Source organism: Crotalus tigris, unplaced genomic scaffold (genome assembly GCF_016545835.1).
Source record: "Crotalus tigris isolate CLP2741 ecotype Arizona unplaced genomic scaffold, ASM1654583v1 scf7180000024339.11422700, whole genome shotgun sequence".
Taxonomy (NCBI): Eukaryota; Metazoa; Chordata; class Lepidosauria; order Squamata; family Viperidae; genus Crotalus; species Crotalus tigris.
Window position 1 is genome coordinate 2716980 of NW_024100509.1, and position 23422 is coordinate 2740401.

Below are 23422 nucleotides of genomic sequence, written 5' to 3' on the forward strand. Positions count from 1 at the left end.
AAAGTATTTTACATGTTTTGTGGTTTGCCTACCTATGTAGCATCTGTGAAGTTTAGTGTTGTTGGAGAAGACAATCAATTTTGAATGTTAGTTATTTATAACCAGCTGTTTTTTTCTTTTCAGAGTTGGGTGAGGGTCTTAAAAATCTTTTCTAAGAAAAACTTGAGTTAGTGACAGAACAGAGGTATCATCTATGTAAAACAGATTAGCTAGTTGTTTATTTGCCAGGCTCTTGCCAATAAGTAATTACCATATTTATATAAAAATAAAAAAGAATAGTGCCTGGAGATAGCCTTGATTCATTGTGTAAATAATCATAGAGATAGATAGATAGATAGATAGATAGATAGATAGATAGATAGATAGATAGACCTCCATCAAACAACAAAATGAGTCATGCAAATGATTAAAAGTCTATTATAAGAGCACATACATTCATATTTAATTTTTTAGCCATGATCAACTGAGAGTAGATATGGTAATACACAAAGATTGAAAGACTCAATTAAATTAAGCACTTTAAGCAAATTGCAAACAGGAGATATACAGTAGGAAAATCAACACATCACTTTTAATTAAAACTGGAAATATTTGCTGCTTGAAGATATAAGTAAGTAGAGACCAAGTTCGTTCACAAAGAAGGATACTGGTATATTACATGTAGGGAACCTACCTTTAATTTTATGTCCTGCAATTCTTCAGCATTGTTGAAGAGCTATAGTGTAAAATAGAACTGTTCTATGTCTGCATTAAATGAAGAACAAGCATTGCACTGCCACAAGCCATTTGGCACTTTTACTGCTTGTTGCTGTTTAAAAAACAGGTGTTGGGATAATGTAGTATCCTTATACCAGATTCTAAAAGTGACATCCAAACTAAGAAGTCAAGTTTAAACTAGTTTTTTTAAAAAAGTGACATGCCACCTCAATGATTTGTCATGAATGAGACTATGAATCTCATTTGGGGTTCTGAATTGATTTTCAGTAACGGCAACTCAGCTGCTTCTGAGGTGAAATATTTTTTGGGGTGCCATAATTTCAGTATTTGATAAAAGTTTCTTTTAAAATCGTAGAATCTTAGCTGTCTGTGTGTATGTGTTTGGTTGATAGTAAAGAGGAAAAAGAGCTCAAAGGTGGACTCCAAAGCCACTGTACCTAAAGTAACAGGAAAGAAGATAACAAAGATAATTGGGCTGGGGAAAAAAAAGCCATCTACTGATGAACAGACCTCATCTGCTGAAGAAGATATACCAACATGTGGTAAGTGACTTCTTATGATCACTTATAGAAACAACTTTATTGGTGGAAAATGTTGATTTCATTTCTAAAAAAAATTGCCACTTTTCAAAACCGGATTTTTCTTGTTCCCGGTCTCCATACAAATTACTTTGTTCTTCTAAAAGTTTTCACTATACAAATATGTTGTCAGAATGCTTTAAACACTGTAGTCCACTAAAGAATTCCATTCAAATTACCTGGTTTTCCGTTTTTTAATCTGAACTATTTAAACTATGCCTAATGGCTCCAGTTACTGTCTGGAGGATATTTATCCACATGCCAATACCTCAGTGATAAACAAGTAGTCGTTTCCTAGCGACTCTCACTCCTCAGGTTAACATTGCCAATGTTTCCACTTTATTGATCTCACACTCCCTTTAACCTACCCCTCCCCACCACACACACACACAGACACACACTCCAAATGATCTGAACAATTTTATGATTCAGGATAATGCAGTATCGTGTATCTGTGCAAACACTGTTTTAAGCATCTCTGATTCTGATTTTCACCACCCCAGTTGGCAACTAACTCCCATGGCTTTCAGTTTTCTCCATTTTTTCTGTTATAGTTTCACCTATCTCCTAGATCAGGTCAGTCACCAGGACCAGAGGTTTTAGTCTTCCGAGCTTTCAGACTTGTGCTGGAGCTCATCCTTAGGGAATCAGTTATGATCATAAGTCGAGGACTACCTGGTAAATCCTTCCATAATAAGTTTCTTTTGCATTAGCAATACAGTAACTAATAGGATTTCTAATCTACTATTTTAAAAGTAAAGAGAAGAAAATTCTGAAAATTAAATTTTTTCCTCTATGTGGTAGAGAGATAATTCATGTTCTCATCATTAAAATGTGTAAGACAATCGTTGCTATGTATCTTAACTCTTAACCAGGTGTTGACTGTTAGCTGAGATAATTCCTATACATAGACTTGAGCATTAGATCAGTTTAATTGATCCTTGTGTGGGCCTGGCCTGACAATAAATTGTGAATACACATTAGAAAACGTTAAGAAATTTGTTTTTATATTTTGCAGGATATCTTAATGTGCTGTCAAATAACCGTTGGCGTGAGCGCTGGTGCAGAGTGAAAGATAATAAGCTGATACTCCACAAAGACAGGACAGATCTAAAGACTCATATTGTTTCTATTCCTCTCCGTGGCTGTGAAGTTATTCCAGGATTGGATTCCAAACATCCTCTGACATTCCGCTTGCTTCGAAATGCTCAGGAGGTTGCAGTATTGGAGGTATATTGTAAAGAAATAACAAAAGCAGAATCTAAGAATCCTGCTTCTAAAATAAGAAATCTATTCTGTAATTAATACCTTGAATGCATAATATTTCCTTGTTCTTGCCCATGACGGGAGCCTTTAGCTAGATAGCTAATAATATATATCAATATTAACTTGTTAATTACACTATGTTGAAAAACTTTAAACTGTTTCTAGAAATTCTCAAACTCAAGACATTTAAGAAGGCAATAAACAATGCTATTAAACTGAAATCAATATCAGGCCACAAACCAGTTTCAGTGAATATTCATTCTTAATTCATATTCTTTCTCCCTCCCTCCCTCCCTCCCCCCCCGTCTCACACACAAACACACAGACACACATAGACACTGAAGTCCATAGAAAAGAGACATTTGAAATGTGTGATAAAGGCATTACCAACTGGGAATAGAGTCCACGTCTGGCGGGTGCAAGCGTGGAGCAGCCTCTACTGTTGCCAACATGAGCCTGCCCATGTCCTCAGGGCAGATTTGGAAGTGCCATATATCTCAGGCAGGGGTGCAGAATTTATGTCTCCTTAAGAATCACTCTAGGCTTGGCATAATGCATTAAGGGCTATACTCCAAAAATGTGTCTGGACAGAGTGCTTTTGGAAGAAGGAAAAAGTATTTTAGGCATCAGAACTTAAGGTATTCATGTTATCTCTTAATGGCATGAGAGAGAGCCCAAATGTTGGGCTCCAGAATGTGGCTGGGAATGGGGGGATATCTCTGGGCACTACAAAAAAAAAAACAAATCTGGAATGGGCATCTGGAAGGTCTGTATTCATCAGAATGCTAAAAGCAGTGTTGTGGTGTCGTGCTACAAGTTCCATGTGAAACCTGCAGAAGCTTTGTCACAATGCTGCTTTTGTCATTTTGCCTCCACCTCTGCCACCACATGGGAACTGCTGAAAGCTGATCTTTGCATCCTAAGGAGCAGGGTTATTTGTTTTAGCAAGATTTTTGACAGCCATCATGGAAATGTTTTAAAAATGAAATTCAAGGACTCGTGAATAAGTAAATGTATACTTGAACTAAAAATAGATATATATCAGTGAACGTTTCAATGTTCACCTGTGATTTTCTTCTGTTTTATATAGGCTTCATCTTCAGAAGATATGGGCAGGTGGATTGGGATTCTGCTGGCTGAGAGTGGGTCATCTGCAGATCCTGGCACTCTGCACTATGACTACATAGATGTGGATGTGACAGCCAGTGTCATTCAAGCTGCAAAGCAAACATTCTGGTAGGAGGAGCTAATCAGTTGAGAACATTTTCAAGAACATTGGCCTTTTCAGTGTTTTTGTTCTGGAGTTGAGAAATCTGAATTCTTATTTATTAATAAACCAGGAATCTTAGATGGTGAGAGGCAGCATGCAATATGCTTCATATATTGTATAGTACCATGTGCCCCAAGAATGGATATGCTAGCTCAAAGCTGAAAGGCAAACTATATCAACAAATGCCCCTACTTACAAATACATCATTTAGCAATTCATCAAGTAGTTTTGCTAGACGTGCTTGAATAGGGAATCTGAGACCAATCTGTGGTGCAACACTGTATTTTCATCAGTTCCTTCATGATCATAGTTGGGGATAATCAAATTTAAAATCTAGCAACATCTGGAGAACTAGACTCTTTAAACATACATATTTCTTCTGGTTTGATCTGCGCTTGGAATGAAATGGCATTCTTTTGATCTGGGCAGAAATGACTCAGAATGGGCTGTGGAAGAAGAAGGGAAAAAGTGAAAGACAATAGTAGCTAAGGGGAGACAGGGAGGCCTCTAATGTCAGAACTACTTTGTTTTCTGTTGATTCAAAACATAATAATATGGGCATGTAGGAAATAGATAAGATGTTTAGTTTATAACCTGCAGCAAAGCATGGTATTCTGGAAGACCTGATAGACCAACCACAAGTTCTACAAAAGTGAAACCTGTAAAGCTTTGATTTTTCTGTGGTCTGGATAACACAAGATCTCCACAAGGATAAGACTGGAACATGTTCTAGCTCTCTCAGCCACACCATAGCAAATCCTAGCATTGCATAATCCCCTGGAATCCTAATCCATTTCCCATGGTTTCCCTTCCTTGCCTCCCTGCCTCTCCTTGCAGTGGCAGTTCCAGCAGTATTGGTTGCCATTGTTAAGCAAAGAATGCAAAGGCAATTAGGGATGAATTTCGCAAGGCTGCAATTTCTGAATTCCTGCTGGCTTCCCCATTGACTTTGCTTATGGGAAATGGCAGGGAATGTTGGAAATTGTGATCATGTGACCGCAGCTTACTGTGATTTCATAATTGCAACCTGGGTGCTAAATGCCCGGCTTACAATCCCGTGACCATAGGAACATTGATGGCTGGAATTCCAAGGGCTAGTGATAACTATCACTTGTTTAGCACTGTTGTAAGTTTGAACAGTTGCTGAATGAGTGGTTATAACTCGATGACTATCTGTAGTTCTACTGCAACCAGAGAAAGGAAATAATTGCAGCAATAGGACTGACATTAAGATATGCAGAGGACATGGAGAATTTAAGATTCTGTGATCAAGGGTGCTGCTTGATTTACCTCTGTGATACCATTTTTCTTTCTAGTGGCAGAGGAACTATGATAATGGAGATTTTTACTACAGATGGAGCTTCTCCATAAAACTCACCCCCATGATGTTATCCCCCTAATCAGGAACCAAAGAATTGCAGCCTTTACAATGAGTTTGTCTAATCAATTAATTCAAGGCTGAAGCCCTTCAGTAATTTATGGCCCATTTAAATGCCCATTACATTTTCCCAGTTTGTTAAGAAAGTTGTGTTAGAACAGTGTTTCTCAACCTTGACAATTTTAAGGCATGTGGACTTCAACTCCCAGAATTCCACAGCCAGCAATGCTGGCTGTGGAATTCTGGGAGTTGAAGTCCACATGCCTTAAAATTGTCAAGGTTGAGAAACACTGTGTTAGAAAGTACAAAGAGTAATAATCTTTCAGTAGTAGCTTTTCAAGCAATATAATGATATACAATATAAGAAAATGCATTGTTGTATTCAGTATTTCAGGAAAACTAAAAACTAGATACAAAAACAGATCTTGCATTTATCTTAAGATTGTGTTCCTTAAATAATTGGATTTGGTTATCAGAGCCAAAATAACATTTTGGAAATGTGCCTACAAAATATAATGCTTCTGAAAGTTTAATTTTCAAATCTTTTCGTAGATATTTGTTGGAGCATTTAATAATAGTTCAGAATAGTTATTTATCGTATTCAACTGGTAATTCTTATATGAGGTTTTTGAACAATGTGATTTGCCCAAGACAGCACTAAATGAGAATTTTAAAATATGGATACTGAGGGAAGGGCAGCCTTCCTAAAAGAAAACATGTGGGTTTAAACTTGTTTAGCTTTCTTACCACAGATAGAAACAGGCAATGCCAGTCCTAAAACATTACAAAATCCCTCAAGAATTAGGAAAACATTTAAAGTCTCTTCTGCCAGACTTCTCTGTTTTCTTTTGCCAAATTCAAGCTATATATCTTCTTTTCTTCTCAGCAAAAAACTAAAGTCTGACTTTTATGCTGTCTCAGACTAATCACACAAAGCTCTTGGCTCCAGGAAAAGATTGTTTGTGTAAAATCAAAGGGAATCTGTGCATTACTGTGCTTTTATACTGTGATTGTCCCATCTCCTATTCTGTGTGGTTTGTCTCTCTTTGCAGTTATACATTGTGATTTGAACACCTAAAGCCATTTCCTGATAGCTCTTGAAAGAACAAATTCATTTCCATAATTACAAGTTTCTTCCAGAGAAGTTTTTCTATTGAGCAACCTAAATCTTCAACTTTGCCCTTTAAAACAATTGTCTGTCTTTTGACTTAACAATGTATGTCCCTCCCCACATACAAGTAAGTAAAAATGGAAGCTTTCTGACAGAACATCAGGCTGTAGTGCCATTCAGTGTGTATTCCAGAACATGAACTCTCTTAAAAGGCAGAGACTTGTAAAACAATTTATGGAAACATGTGTTTATTTTATGAAAAGACATGAACGTTCAAAGTGAACTCATTATTTGTTGTCCTGCTTATTTTTGTATTTCAGTTTTATGAACAGACGGGTTCTTTCTACTAATCCTTACAGAGGAAATGCTACTAATGGCTATGCGTGTCCCAGTGGGATGGCGCTTCATTATGATGATGTTCCTTGCATAAATGGATCAGTAAGAATTGACTTTTGTGTAGGTCAAATAATTTATGTCTGCTGAACCTCTAAAAAATGTATGAAGCTTCTTAATTAAATATCACTGGATATTATCACAAGGTTTTGTTGTGTCTCAACCAGAGAAGTGGGGGAAATTAGTTCAGTATATCTCATATGTAAGCCAATACAAATATGTCTGTCCCTGTATTCCTTCGTTCATTAAGTTAGACCTAAACATAATAGAACTCTCTGGAGAAAAAGAAAAGCAAGGGTTTGATTAAGCATGTTCTATGGATAAAATATGGAGTAATGGAAAATGTGTATGAATTTGTCTTCATGCAATTTTTATCCTATATATCTCCTAGCCATTGACAGATAGACCTCACTTAACGACTTCCTTATTTAGTTACAGTGGCACTGAAAAATAACTTCAGAACCAGTTGCTGCATTTAGAATTATCACTGTATCCCGTGATCGCATGACCACCATTTGCATGCTTTACAAACAGCTTCTGAAAAGCAGACTCAATGGAGAAGACGGTGGTAAAATCACCAGTCACAGTCACATGATGTCTCACCTAATGATCCACAGTGACTTGCTTTATGCTGTTGCAGTCACATAATGTTTCACTTAGCAACTGTGTCATTGAGACAGGGCTGGTGGTCCCATTCATTTAGGAGTTTTCTCCAGCCAGTCCCTGAAATTGATAGACTATGATTACCCATGTGTATCCTATAAGTGTAACTTTACCATATGATAGTTTCCTCTTTCCAATATAATTACATTTCTTACAGTACTTATCCATCTATCTTTAGGAGACATAAAAAAGAAGTTCATTTTAAAATATCAACAATATATTGTTACGTGTAGTTACCATAAATACTGGCAGAAATTGCTTCTGATTGCTTTCTAACTCTGTATATTATATAGCTCTATATTTTATCTTTCAGTGAATACATTAGATCCTAAAAATTATTAGAAGCTGGATCCATTCTCAGATAATTCTTGACAAAGAAATTAATGTTACTAACACACATTGATCATTCTGATACATTGACACAAGAATAGGAAGTTCCCCAACAACGTGACTTGTGGGGCTATGCACATTTACTTCTTTATTTCTTTGCTTGCATCCTTCTGTTAGGCAATCACCTGTAGTTATGGTTTCTTGGTTTCTAAATCTCTGTTTCTTGTGATATCCAAATGAAGCTCCCAAAATTTAAAAAATGGTTATTAATATAAGAACCTAGTTTGAAACTCTAATTTGTAGGAACTTTTTAAATCAAAATGATAAAAATTAAAACAAAAATCAACATGCATCAAGACATGTTAAAAAAGAAGAGGAATGCTCTATCAAAATGTTAGTATAGGAAAGGTCAAAATTTGCCTCTTGTTAATTTGTGGTTTCAACTCAATAGTCAGATGTTTGGCATATTTCATTGAAACTTATCTGATATATAAGGTAGACAACATATGGATATTGAATGGCATTATTTCTTATTATCCTTTTCAGCAATGTGCTTAGAAATCTTAACTTTGGAATTTGCAAGATTTCTAAGCACATTTTTATATAGTTATTGTGAACAAAAAGCAAATTTTAGAATAAAAATACAGTAGTACCTCGGTACTTGTCGTTAACTCATTCCGGGAGACGTAACAAGTATTAAAAACAAGTACCAAACAAACCACGGACTTACCATGTGGCCCTTTGTTTTGGCTTGGAAGAACTTCCTACCCATACCTTTTCCTATGCCAGTGATCTTCCCAGCACGACTGACTTCCTGTCCACCTTTTGCGGCCGTTGCCTACTTATTTTTGAGCAATCTTCCTGAAATGACCGATTTCCTGTCCATTCTTCATGGGTGTTCCCCTCTTCCTATTGCAGTGTGTTGAGTACCAAACAAAGGACAAGTACCTCGACAACATTTTCACATCAAAATGCTTCAAGTACCAAATTTGACCAAGTTTTGAAGCAGTCAAGTATTGAAATACCCCTGTATAGAACCAAGAGAGAAGGAACTCTTGCTGAGGATTGGAGGGGTTTTCTCAATTGCTCAGTTAACTTTCTGATTATTCCATTTTTTTCAGTGCATGAAGTTATGCTAATGTACTAAGTATGTGTATTGCAGAGAGAACCGGAAGATGGCTTTCCTATTTCTTCTAGCAAAAACACAGGAGAAGATGGGCTTTATGATAACATGGGCCTGTATGATAATTTGCCATCTCCGAAAATTTTTGCACGTTGTTCACCAGCAGAGCGAAAAGCCAATAGGTTATCTACTGACAAACTGTCATCTAACCATTATAAACATCCTATCTCATCCAATCTGTCTTCTGCTCAGTCTGTCACTAATACCTCTGGTGTGGGGAGGGGATCTGTTGCACAGGTACTAAAATGCTTAATTCTTTTAATCATATTTCTGTTCTTGCTTTTGTGTACTGATCATTAAATGCTTATGGTTAGTTAAATAATATAATATCACAAAAATTGTTATCTTTAATTTAGAAACACTGGATATGAGAATAACATCTTAGAAACCTATACACTTTTCTTTTTAAAATTCTTAACTTAATTTAGCTTGCTCCAACCTTTCCAGACTAACACTACAGCTCAGGACTCCCAATTATCCTTGAAGATTCTGGTAATTCCACCTGTAACATTTCTGAAAGGCATCAATTTAAATCAAACTATTTTGGATTTTACACAGAGCAAGTTTTGGAGGATACATATACAGTATTAGCAATATGATTGCTTCAACAACTGAAATTAAGTCCTTGGTAATGGTCAACTTCACAGCCTACAACATTCTGTACTTTTCTGTACTATCTGTGTGCAATTACGTGTATATGAGTAGTTGAATATACTGTACTGCAGTTAGTGTATCGAGTATGGTATGGATCCTTATTGTGGCTTGGGTGATTCCTACTGTTCTGTGTTGTGCAGATGGTGCTGTTTCATTCTAAAAGAAACCAAATTGACTTACTTAAATACAAAATCTTTTCAAATAAATACGCTTCATTCAATTTTGCGATCACTTTCAAGGCTTTGGGGATGTGATCTTTCCAAAGAAATTTATTTCACATTTGGAAGTAATAGAGATGATGCAGTTCCCACCAGTAATGGAGGATGGGAGAAGTTTTTGACAAGTTGGCCATATATTTGTACCCTGTTATAGTTTACTGTTTTTTTCATTTTGGGAGTGGAACAGGCATTCTTCTGCGGTCAGTGATCAGTGTACTGTTTGCTGTATATTTAGAAAACCAATTTGAAATTTGCCTAAAAGATTTGTTCTAAGAATAAGAAGATCTGCTAAAGTTTAAAATAATAGTGAAATGAGTTGCTGGGGAATCTCCCCCCCCCCCATCAGTTCATTTTATTGCATGCATTGCAAAATGATTGTTGCTTGTTTCAAAAGAATGTTATGCAACATTGTTTCAAGAGTGTTTTTTATTGAAATGAGTAATTGAAGATTCTAAAAAATCAGATAAACACAGATATTACTTCCTTAATGAACTCATTTTAATGACTCACAAAAGCTAATGTTATTCTGAGGCAAAACAATATAAAATATAAATCAAACATTTCACATTTCAACCTTCCATATTTGAACCATAAACAAATAACTAGTAAATAATAAATCCAAATAAAGTAAGTCTAAATGTTGAAATTCTACTCTTGTCTAATTAAAAACAGATATCTTTTCATTCTTTGCAAAATGTTACATTGCCCCAGTCATTACAACATAGTTCTGAACATGTTGCACTTCTAATAAAGGCTGATATTAATTTAAGATTTTATTGCCAGTTCGTTTCCTGGGCTTAAGAGATCAGTCTTAAGTTTTCTGGAGCTTCTGGGCTAGTGCATCTTTCGATGATTATTTTGTGATGTGGCCCTTTCTCAAGCAATATTTTTTTAAATTTTATGTTGTCTCATATATTTTCAAAAAGCAAAATGGATGCCTTTGGTTGCTTCAGAAGCATGGTTTTCTAACTACCTTGATTTTAAACTTTTAATCAAAACTTGCCTCTATTTGTTCCCAGTGTTGTAAGAAAACTGCACAATGTTTAGCAATAAATGTATTCTTGGATTTTCCTTGCAGTTTAAAGGAAAAAAAATGCCAATAGCTGCAAATGGGATTTCAGGAAAAGGGAGAACGTTAAGTAATTCACTAAAAAAATCAGAATTTGCTTCAAATGTGAAACGTAGCAGCTCTAGTGAGTATTTTTTATTTCTTCTGGCTTTGAAATATCTTATTCTTTTAAACTATCTGAAGCTTTATCTGAGGTAAAATAATTCTTTGGGGGTGATAGATAAGTATTTGCCTACTGTCTTTATTCATTTTATCTATTATCCATGGATCTGTCTATTGTCCATGAGATAAATGACTGCTCACACAGAAATTTAATTACAAAAACCAAGGTCATTCATCATGATCATCAGTTTTCTAAGGTAAGTGGGAGATTCAAGTTGATAGATTATAAGTAATTTATGGAGAACTGTCTTCTGGTTGTCTTGTATTTCTACTTTGCTTAACACATACACTTTTTCCTACTCCATTATTATAATTTATTTTAGAAATAAAAGAAAATAAAAAAGTGGATCACATTTGCATCATATGCCTAAAGTATATGGGTTTCTCCATGTAGATCATTGTTTCAAGGAAGCAGCCAACGTTTAGTTTGTACAAGATCAAGTGATTGATTCTTTTTGCAGCCTCTGATACTCTCCAAATCTGTAATTCAACATTGTCTATATTTTTTCACTATTTCTCAATGTCCAGTTTTCATGGTTGCACATTGACAATGGAAAATAATTGTTTTGATTGTTCTGCTCCCAGTTGTCATAAAAATGGCCTTATCTTGTCAGCTCTGCCATATTCGGCTTTCCACTTTGCTAGCAGCTGCCAACAACCATTAGTGGGGAGGGAAAGAAGAGCAAATGGGGAATAAACATGTATAGGTTAGAGATGGGAATTAGGGAGGAGAGATGATGGTTTGACAGAGACCAGAGATGCATGAAACCAATCTGTGCCAGTCTTCAAGCCCATGAAGCTTTGGAAAAGAATGTGAATTGCTCCGAACATCCGAAGCAGTTCTCAAAACACCTATGCAGCTCGCCATTGGCCAAAGACAATCTGGTCCAGGGAGGGGGAGGACCAGGATGAAAGGGAAAACTTTGTAACTTTTGGCGCAAGAACTTTAGTTCTAGCCTGCTTTTACTGCTGCCAATAACCTTTAGTAATAGCACCTGTCACTTCATCCAAATGGAGTCGAGGGTCTTCCTTTCCTAAGGGATTTGACTGGGGCAGATCTGACAAGAGGTATGTCAAATACAGAATAATAGTAAAACAAGTCTTTATTGAAATATTTGTCTGTAAGTGGACATACAAGTAAGTGGGATGCCCATATTTGGTTTAGTCTTTCATTCTGACAAAAGTTTCCTAGTTCAAATAATAATTAAACTTTTGTGTAGATGCAGATCAGTATAAGTATGGAAAGAATCGTGTTGAAGCAGATGCAAAGAGATTGCAAACAAAAGAGGAGGAACTATTGAAGAAAAAAGAAATCCTGAGGAATCACCTGGCTCAGTTGCGAAAAGAAAGGAAAGACCTCCGGGCAGCTCTTGAAACGAACCCTGGTATGTTAGGCCCTTCTTTTTGTTTATAATCGAAGTATCAGGACATAATGTCTCTAGCATCGAAAGTAGCTTTTTTATTATTATTATTATTTTTACATGAAAAAATTCAAACTTAGAAACAGAGTGGTTATTACAGAGGAAGTCCACTCCTGTTTATAACTTAAGGGAGTTTGCATTACAAAAATGAGACCAACACACAAACTGCTACTCTATGCCAATTTTCTGTTCCTTTGTAATATTCAATTACATTTGAGGATGCTGCAATAATGAGACATTGTGTTTCCATATTCTTTTCAATGACAGCTAATGTTATGAAGAGGGTGGCAGAGATTCTTATTTGTTTCTTTATTTTATAGCAGTTCTGTTGTAGTTGTGTATATGATGTTACAGAAGAGGAGGCAACTGTTCAAGCATTAAGCTGCCACTTTCAAGGTAGTCCTGTGTTATAGATAGCATTATTTTTATAATATTTTATTTGCCAGGCTGGATCATTTTAATGAAGTTAAATGCTCAAGACTAGTTTATACTGTTGAATAACCATAGCACTAAATATAACTTACTTTGGCAATAATTTGCTGATGCAGTCTTAACTATTGTATTTTAATTATAGAATATTTTATCCAACCAGAGTGGTGTTCAGGTGGGTGGCTATAACAACTGAAATTATAAGTAAAAAAGCAAACAGACAACTTGGGTACATTTAATGTGGCTGTTAGATTAGAGTAACTTGTATTTGATGAATGACGATGACTCACTTCTGAGGCTACCGTCTGTGAAGTGTCTTCACTTTCCAGTTTAAGAACAGAGTGTACAATTTTATCACAGCCTCAAAGCTCATTTCTCTCCTCTGCATTTCAGGCCGGAAACCCCTAATAATCCTTGAAGATAAATTAAAGAAGTTAGAAGAAGAGTGTAAGTTGAAAGAGTCTGAGCGGGTGTCTCTGGAACTAGAGTTGACGGAAGTGAAAGAGAATTTGAAAAAGGCTTTGGCTGGAGGCATCACACTGGGATTGGCAATCGAGCCTAAATCACAGAGTTTAACTGCACAGGTATTTTAATTTAAATAAATTTAATTTAATTTAACCTTAAATAGATTCTACTATAAAATATATTTTATAAATAATTTAAGTGTTTCATTATTTTTAAATAATTACTGTCTGTCCTGCTTCACATATGAGATTCAGCACTCAACTCTGTCGTTTGTTTGCAGACTTTTGCTAGTTTAGTAGATCTGTTACTACTTGGAGAATTATTACGCCATTTTATTATATTAATTATTAACTATAGATATAGATATATAGTAAATGTTATATATTATTAATTATTATACCTTGGCTTTATGTAGCATATTGAGCACCACAGTTGAAAAGATTGTATGAAAACATAGAGATAAGACAGAATGTATTTTAAAAAATTAAACACATCTGAGATTCTGGAACTTTTAACTCAAATATGCAACCTGTTTGTATATTCGCCTCTGTAGTTGAAGATTGGAAGGTAGTGGATGTAATTAATTTTTGAGAAGGAGTCACAGAGAGATCAAGAAAATCATAGATCTGTCAGATTAATGTTTCTTCTGAGGAAGATAGTAGAGACTGCTGTTAAAGATAAAATTAGCAAACGTTTGGAGACAAAGGCCTTGATTAAGGATACCCAACATGGCTTCACTAAGGGAAGGTCCTATCTTAGCTAATTTACTAATAAACATGTAGATAAGGACAAACCAGTAGACATCAACTGCTTAGTGTTTCAAAAAGTGTTTAATAAAGTCCATAATCAAAGACTTCACAGTAAGCTTAACAGCCATGGGATAAAATGGCAGGTCTTCTTATGGATAAGCAACCTGGTAAAGAACAGAAAATAGAATTGTAACAAATTTACAGTAGAAGTAAATGGACATTGCTCACAATGGAGGGATAAAATTAGTGGGGTCCTCCTAGGATCAGTGCTTTTTATAAATTATCTGGAATCAGGCATGATTAGTGGAATAGCCATGTTTGCTGCTGAGAGATATATGTTTCTTCGCTACTCCTAGATTTCAAGTTATATGGCTCTGAAATTATTAAAGGATTGCAGAGATTCCTGACTATGTATCTGCCAATCTTACACTGTTATCTTGTTCTTTCAAACCAATCTTCACATTTGTCCAATAGGATAATACCCTGTTCTTAGAGAGCCGGGATAATTTAACTGCTGATACAACTATTGATACTTTTTGATAGCTGTGGTTTCAGGTTGTTTTCTATTTATTATTTAGTCCCCAGTTCTAAAGCATCAGACACTGGAGAATTCACCCATCTCCAGTTGTGATACAAGTGATACAGAATGTTCTGTACCTGTGAATAGTGCAATTGTCCTGAAAAGACATTCGTCCTCAAGCACCTCTCCATGCCGAGGCCACGTGCTTCAGAAGGCAAAGGTGAGATTCACACGGTTGTTACATATTCTACTACTACTACTACTACTAAGTGGCTTGGTTTATTTATCCTTTCTCCATAGCAGAGAAGCCAGTTTGCTGTCTTGCTTTGCTTTGAAAGAAGATAACTGTTGATTAAAAAAAAAAAAAAGCCCTTGGAAATCATATTTCCCTTGAAAAGTTTCTTCTTTTAGTTCAAGTGAGAGAAAAAATGTGGAAAAATAGCTCTTCAGTTGCAATATGATTCTATAAAAAAAATATTTGTATTTTCTGCATGTTTGTTTAGCTTTGCCATGAGTGTTATCAGAACATTGAGTCTTACATATAAAGAAAGTCCACCAAAACAAATGACATTAAAGTTTGGTTCTTGCTTCATTATTTTATAAACAGATTCATCCAACTGACAGTATGTGAGGATAAAAATGTAATCATCCCCCTATTTTAGTCAATTTGATAAAAGAACAGGGGCTATTTGTTCAACAATAAAAGCTTATTTGGGCCAACCCTGCCTCACATAAACTTCAAACATTGACTGCCCTTATTAAGATAAAAATCTTCCCACATAAGCAGTCAAAAGAAATTTCTGAAGATTTCTGTAAAAAAAAAGGCATTGAAAAGATGTAGAGAAATATTCATGAAGGTCTACACCTACATTAGTAACCAGTCAGAAACATAGTCTTGAAATGGAGAAAGTTTGGGATATTGTTTCCAAAGTATGGACTGTGCTGTTAAAATCACTACAAATGTGCAGTGTGAAAATATTCAGGTGGTCACAAACAATCCCACTGTAAACAATATCCAGATTTGTAAATATCTCTCACATTAGCTAAAGTCGATGGTCATGATTTTATCATAGCTTGTAGCTTAATTCAATCTAGTTTCACTAACACTGTTGATCTGCAGAAGGAAATGAGGAATGGTCCTCCAGAAACCCCCAAACCTTGGGAAAGGAGCAGATATTGGCCATAAATTGCCTTTCATTGGTTCATATTAAGTGCTTTATGAAGGAGAACAAGCAAGGTTTAGAGTTGGATCTGGGTGAGAATTACATCCACTTTCCAACCACCTATTGTGTTTGTCTGAAGCCAAGTCTCAAAGGAAGCTCTAAGCTTGTCAGATACCCAAATGCAGAATCACATGCTAGATTGCACTTTAGTTTTTGCTTAGCAATTGCCTCATTAAGCAACCATTCAAAGTTACAGTGGTGCTGAAATAACTAATCTTAAAACCAATGTTTGCATTTATGACCTTTACAGTACCTCTCTGTCACAAGATTGCCGTTATAGTTAATATATGTTGCCCTGTGCCTGACTTGTTTTTCTTTCCCCAACCCCTTGCAAAGGTGAGAAATTGGGAAGAATTACAAAAGAGTAAGCAACCACACCATAGGAAATGTGCAATGAAAAGAATGTGGTGGCATCAGCAGCCCTGAGTGTGCTATGCAAATATTCCAGTGTATTCTCCATAGTGTGCCTGCTTCTCTCTTTTAATCCCTTCCTCTCCAATCTTCCCACTCAGGGAGTAGGAGATGGATGAGGCACAGGAGAAATTGCATAGCTTTTTCTTCCCCTCTGTAGGCAATCTCTCCTGTGTCTGACCTAGCCCCCCCTCCTCACAGGGAGGGGTTTGAAAGGGAGGGGTTCCAAGAGAGTAAGCAGGCACAGTGGGGAATACACTGGACTGTTTGCAGAGGACTCTCAGGGATGCTGGCATCAGAGCATTGATTTTCATGTGTATTCCCCATTGTGTGCCTGCTTACTCTCTCGTAATCAGTTCTCCAATGAATGTAAATACAAACATTAATTTCAGTCTTGTTAATTATCCACTGCTGTGGGGAGCATTCCAAAGGGGTGGGAGTGGCTAAGAAGCAGACAAAAGCTGAAGGTGCAAAACTAATTAGAAGATCCCAAAGGGCAGGGGAAGTGGGAAAGGAAAAGCACAGTTACAGTCACGTGATTTCCCAAGACTATTTCACTTAATGACAGAACTGTTGGTCCCAATTGTGGTTGCTAAGGGAGGACAACCTGCTTAACAGTTCCCTTTTCCATCTTAATAAGTTGTCCATGTTTACCTTCTTCCTGTTTTGACCCATAGTTGCAAGATTTTATGAAATCATACATTATACCAGTTCTGATTTCATTATTTTTTTGAGTCAGTAAGATTCTGAGGCTCTACAATGGGGCATCCCAGCTTTGCTGGATGGCCATGCTGGCTGGGCAATTATGGTAGTTGAAGCCCACACCCTTAGAAGTTATGAAGGTTTAGACTTTCTTTCTGGAATTGTCTTTTTTTTTAATCCGATTGTAAACAATAAATTTTTTCTAGGTTGGTACATAATATTTGACTTTGCTAATATGAATATATGTGTATTTGTAATTATATTTACATTTTCTTTTTCATTCTTTCTAGGAGTGGGAGATGAAAAATGGAACATAAAGAAGTACAATTGCTACTAGAATTCTGCTTTGGGTCTCTTGACTCAAGATGAACTAAGGAAGATTAATCTGCACAGGGGTATTAATGGGTTGTCAGTTCTGTTTAGTGAATGGTCAGTATGCTTAATACAGCTAAAGGGGGGGCCTTCTTGAATGTGTCATTTCAAATGCAGTGATTATTTACTCACTTAAAGTATGAAAGAAACAGTTTAAATGATTACGTAGATGGATCAGGTAAAACTAGCAACTGTGCTGGATGGAAATGGAGATTGGCATGTTTCAGTACCCATTTGGAATATATTTAGATACATTTTAATTATTAGATATGAAATCCAATTTTGACTCCCTGAAACTTTGCTATATGAATGTGGGGATTCACAAACTTGTAATATTAATTCAAGGCTTATGAATTTTATGCAAGAGAAGAATGGAGAGTTGTAGTCTTTGCAGAAATTACACACCTGCTGTTTTCCATGGTGAGTAGAGATCAGAGAAAGACTAAATTCTTAATGGGGAAGAGAGATTAGAGCAAATAGAAAGACATCTTCAACCCCAAGTAAAAATACCAGTCTCTTTTAAACTCTTTTTTAAAAATGTATTTATTTGCTTGCTTGTTTTGAAATGTTTTTACGGATTTTATTTTCAAGAATCAAATGGATGCCACTTTACACATACAAAAAAGCTCCGTAACATAAAAACTGATGTTTTGAAGCAAATTTATGAAAGAATCAAAAACTTTTCAAAACAAAAGAAAAATTTGGATTCAGAAATCCAAAATACCACCCAACCTAAAAATATTTAAATTGATTAATTTTAAATTAAAAATCCTTAAAATTGCTACTTTCCTTCTCTAATAAAAGCAGCATTGAATGTCTCCCCAAAAAATGAAATGGTGTTATTTCTAAAAATTGTTGTCTGTTAAAAAGAGACAGAATATTCTAAGACAACAATGTAAAACTTGTTCTTTTCCTGCTATAACTGTGGTTTAGGCATGAATCTGAATTGTGAGTTAAGAAGTGCCTACCTGAGAAGCATTAGGGAACACGGTAGCTCTGTGTCTTAGTTTCCAAACGCCATTTTCAGTACCGGGATAATAGTAACACCACCTTTGCAGACTTACTGAGATAGTATTTGTGAAGTACAATGCTTGAGATGATCTACATACCTTTTCATTACAGTCTTTCCATCTTCAAAGAAAATGTAAAATGTCTCTTCAGGTAGAGTTCCACTATTCCCTTCTGTGCATATGGGCTGCTCCAATATCATCTGGCATAGGATACAACACAGCTGTACAGAGAACTCCTCCATCGGATAGTAAATAGATTTGCAGTGCTTTCGCGTCTCTTTCTCCCTTTTACAGTTCTGTTTCTTACCCAAGAGCTGTGACAAAAACCATGGCTGGAGAGGCTCAAGTGTTTTCTCCTTTGTTCCCCTCCCTGTCATATTGAAGTAGAACACAGGTCACCATGTCACGTGACGTATCGCGACGTATCACAGCTCTTTTTGCATTGTCGGCAATGGGGTGGGTGTGGCTTCAGTATGATGAAACCGGCCCGTGGGCTGGCAGTTTGACACCGCGGAGGTAGAAAGTCCTTACAAGAAGCTGCTGCTGATAGAAAGCTCTGAGTAAATGACAGAATAGCCAGAGTTGGCTCTGTGCCCCCTGCTTCGCCAACCATTTCTATTATGTTTGAGTTAGAGTAGGTACTTTAAAAGTGGCAGGATCTCCAACTAGCATTACTTATGAGAACAGAGACCAAGGCACTCTAAACTAGTGACTTATTTCTTTATGCACCTGTACCACTCACTTTATAACACAAGGGACAACTTGAAGAGACAAAGTCTAAGTCTAAAATGCATTTATTTTTAAAGCACCTAGCCTTTTGCTAACTAGAAAGCCAGAAAGAAAGAATTGTGGTGGGAGAGAACTGCTTGGAGAAGGACAAATGCTTTGGGCATCAATCCCTTTTTATAGTTTGATCCCCAGCTATGCATTTGGATATAGCATTTATTCTTTGTATTGCCTGCATTCTTCATGTCCACAAAATGTAGGTCATAGTAGAACAAAAGATTTTCAGCTAGCCATATCCAGCTTCAGGATGGAGGTAGGTTTTTTTTTAACCTTGGAATGATCTTGCTCGGTCTTTAATAAGTTGCTTTTTTTTTATTTATTCTGAGATACTTGTTCTCTAGAATTCTCTGCCTAGTATTAGGTTTATTAAGCCTTTGCTGAAGACCTACAAATGCATTCAGGCCTTGTATAAATACAGTTATTCTTTAGATGATTTTTTTTTAATTTATTATAATTTAATTGTGGAGAGCTACTTTGGTATAGTGATTAAGACATCAGACTATGAACTGGGAGACTGTGAATTTTATTTTGCCTTAGGCATAGATCCTTGGGCCAGTCACTCTCCAATGACTGACCTTGGGTCAGTCGCACTCTCAGCATTAAGAAGGAAGCAGTGAGCAAGCCACTTCTGAAAAACCTTGCCGAGGACACTGTACAGACTAGTCCAGGCAATCACCAGGAATCAAAAAATGACTCAAAGGCACCCAAGCTGTTTTGAGAAAATTGCCTGGGAAAACAGCATGTAGTTAATAAACAAATACTGGGCTGCCATGAAATTCATCTGCCTGAATTTAGGAAAAAGGCATATTAAAAGGCCCTTGGGTGATAACCGCCATATCTAAAAAGATTCATCTTGCCTTTGGTGACTGGTGACTTATTAAGGATTAATGTCTGCATTTAAGTTCCAGGTATTACACACATCCATGAATTGTTCTAGTGTCCATAATGTAAAATGTAAAAATATTACACATCTTTACACATCTTGATGATAGATTTTCATTTTCTATAAGAAAGGCTGTGGCAGGAAGATGAATTAACAACTGATGGTTGAGAGTCCAGTTCTGGGCATAATCAAAGGTAAACAGTTTTACACAGTTGTAGGGACAATTGATTTCATGCATGTCAGTTATCTCAAAACTGTTTGCTCAGACAGAGAATGAGATCAACATGGGATCCACAATGCAGTGTCAGTAGGCTTAGTGTGCTCATACATGACTTCTTTTGTGTATTTCCTTGAAAATTTAATTTATAAAGATACATTTAATTTTAAATGGTATGTGCCCAGCTTTATTTCCAAAAATGTATGTGGGCCTTACATGCTCTGTATCTGACTGAAAAATCCATCCAAAGTGTAGCCCTGCTTACTAGTTATTTTGAATCTTCTGAGCAGCGTAGGGTAATTTCCAGTGAATCCTTGTTTCCTTTTTGTGGAAAATTGAGAGCTTCACTGTATTTGGAAAGGAATTGGCATAGAAAACAGCCTATATTTGTGTGTACAGGGAGGAACTCTGTATGCAGTTGGTTGTAGCACTAGCTTCTTGTTTATGTCAGAAAGATGGAGGATAAGCATTCCATAAATGGGGTATATTTTTGAGGCCCTGAATTTACATGCTTGATAATACAATTTTTCCACTGCTGCTTCTTCTAATAGTTGTTTGGATATTTTGCAAAATGCAGTGTACTGAAATACCTTCAATATAGCCCATTGATCTTTACTGAAAGGAAGTTTTAAACAAAAGTTATTTTGTTTAGGCAAATTATTTGAAACTAATTTATTTATATGTTTGAATAAATGTTTAATTTATGGATGTACATATTTATGAAACTAGATCTAGTTCTAATCAACAAATGTTTAGTAAGGAAGTGATTTCTTTTATGGTGTCTATTACATACCGCAAAACAAAGAGAATAATTAGAATAATTTTATGAGATATGTCCAATTTTATCTTTTTGAACATTATTTTGAGCATAGGGTGCATTTTGAATGGTAGTTGCTATCATTTCATCCTTTTTTCAACTGGCCATGCAATGGCTGGGGAATCTGACTCTCCAGATGTTACCGACCTACAGCTTCCAGCAACTCTAGCTAGCCTTGTTGTTAGTTTTTTTAGTTCAGTAGCATCAGAAGACAATGGATTCTCTAGGTCTGCGCATGAGAGATGAGCCTGTTATGTTGCTCCAGTGGCCTTATTCTAGAACAGTTTTATACATTTTAAAGATACCTTGACTTTCATTTGTTGGAATCATATTTAATGTCCTTGTTTGCCTAAGCATTTCCAGAAGACCTTTGAAATTGAATTAAATTTGCAATCTAGTTTGTCTTTCTTTGCTGTATTGCTTGTTCAGTTTCAGTTTTATGTGTGTTTACACTTTGTTGTTCTAAGAAATTAACACAAGCCATTTTGAAATATGCTTTGATGAAGAATTGGCACAGAACAATCTAATCTTGAGGCCAGAGGAACAATATAATAGTCTCTTCTAGGGGTAAAGGTGTGGTGTGTACAAAAAAAGTATATTTCACTGGTCCATTCTCTTTTCCCATCATGCAGTTCACTATCCTTTTGCAGGCTTTTGTTCATAGTTAGGAAGCCTTTATGAAGTCATTCATCAGGCTGCCTTGGCAATGGTGCTCCCAGCAACTTTTAAAAAGTTTTATATACATTGTATTTCTACACTACTGTACAGGGACATTTTACAGATTTAAGTTGCAATGGTATTGTTTTAAATTTTTGTTAGGAAATCATATTTGATGTCATAGGGTTGGGATATGAATATAATTTCAATGTATTTGGGGAATGAGCAGTTTTTTTTAAAAAAAAAACTATATTTGCAACATTTTAATACTAATTTTATATCAGTCTTCTAATATTACTTACTGCACCTACCAATTAATCGGAATTGTCTAATCCAAAATATTCATATGTTAAAACTGTAATTTCCTACTGTATTTTTTAAATGAAAACATATTTCAGTTCTCCAAGCAGGTGAAACGTATCAGTAAGAGGAACCCTCTTCTCTATATTTATTTTATGTCTCCTGTATTTTATTATACTGCTTAATGTTTTTCCTGTGTTCCTCAAAGTTCAGCTGTTAGAAATTAAATGCTGAATTAGTTAAACCTGCAGTTTAACTTTGGAGAAAACACCTTTATAAATAAATTCCAAATGAAAGAAAAAATGCCAACGAGAAACTTCGGCCTCATTAGCTATGATTTATTTTTACCTTTCTGTCCCCCAAATGTTACGACAGGCACCTTTTTTGGTGTAACGTTTACTTCTTATTAATAAAGAAAAATCGTGAAAAATCAGCGTTTGTTTTTCAGAATTCTTTTTTCTGGTGTTTTGCACAACTTCTTAGCACCTGATGCGCTAAGAAAAATGTTTTATGTTAGCTGGGCTACTTACTATGCCTTTTCTCTTTTTCTTTCACTGCTACATCTGGGTTGTACCTTTCTCCAGTGATAATTTGGTATGATCTCTGTAACGGTGCTATTACACATGGGAGGTAAATGGGTGAGGCTTTTTTGAATCTGAATAGTATGCTTTTCTGTCCATGTCTGTGGGGAGAAGGATGTGGGACTGGCTAACTTAAAGCCAATGTAGGATCTCTACTCTTAGTGGGCACATCAATCACATACATTTAATAAAGTGAGCAAAGTTTATAGTCTAAAAAAATAATTTTGGTCTGTTGTTGAAGGTTCCCAACCTGCCTGCTCCCCTCACAACACAGGGCTGCTAGGCATAGGAACAGTTTTCACAGGTAAGGAAATTAATAGGTCACTGAACTGCACCCGTTTTAACCTGTACACATTGGTCACCTCTTGCAGAGCTAATTGAGGTTTCCAGGTTCTCTTGAAACAAAAAGGAATGGTGACAGAAGATAACCTCAGCTTCAATTGGTCAGTAGGAGGTGGGCAAATCACCGCCTTTACTGCAATGTTTCTTGACCATGACAATTTTATACTTCACTCATCATCAGCCACATTCACCAAGCATCCTAGATAGTGTCCATAGCAAAAAGTAGGGACAAGAGAAGGCAGACTGCAAAATTTTAAAACTGGAACAGTTTTGGCTCATTTTAAGCTGCCTCCACTATGGGCTGGGAACAAGAGGATAAAAGTAATGTGACAAAGCCAAAGTTATTTAAGATGGTTAATAAGATAAATTTCTGCCCTGGCTAGAGGGATGTGCCCCATAGATGACATCACCCCCATTACATTTTATATTTATATAAATGGACACACATATTTAAAGAGCAGCTTGAGAACCAGGATGAAGTGGCTTAACTGTGTGGAGGAAGAGTTATAAATGGCCAGTTAAGTATACTGAAAGGGAACTTTAAC

The 23422-nt window shown here is 36.1% G+C and overlaps 1 protein-coding gene across 4 annotated transcripts in view; it reads left to right on the plus strand.

Moving 5' to 3' along the window:
* AFAP1 (actin filament associated protein 1) overlaps positions 1–22375 on the plus strand; it is a 54124-nt gene extending 31749 nt beyond the window's left edge. For 2 of the 4 annotated variants that reach the window (XM_039325929.1, XM_039325930.1), the window contains exons 9-18: positions 1110–1259; positions 2314–2525; positions 3652–3797; positions 6641–6776; positions 8869–9126; positions 10840–10954; positions 12213–12377; positions 13236–13426; positions 14635–14796; positions 17203–22375. In XM_039325929.1, the coding sequence (XP_039181863.1) occupies positions 1110–1259; positions 2314–2525; positions 3652–3797; positions 6641–6776; positions 8869–9126; positions 10840–10954; positions 12213–12377; positions 13236–13426; positions 14635–14796; positions 17203–17229 (1562 nt within the window). In that variant the 3' untranslated portion in view covers positions 17230–22375. The remainder of the gene's footprint in view (positions 1–1109; positions 1260–2313; positions 2526–3651; positions 3798–6640; positions 6777–8868; positions 9127–10839; positions 10955–12212; positions 12378–13235; positions 13427–14634; positions 14797–17202) is intronic. The other 2 variants (XM_039325932.1, XM_039325931.1) reach the window with 2 other exon arrangements.
* Positions 22376–23422: the final 1047 nt, after the last annotated feature.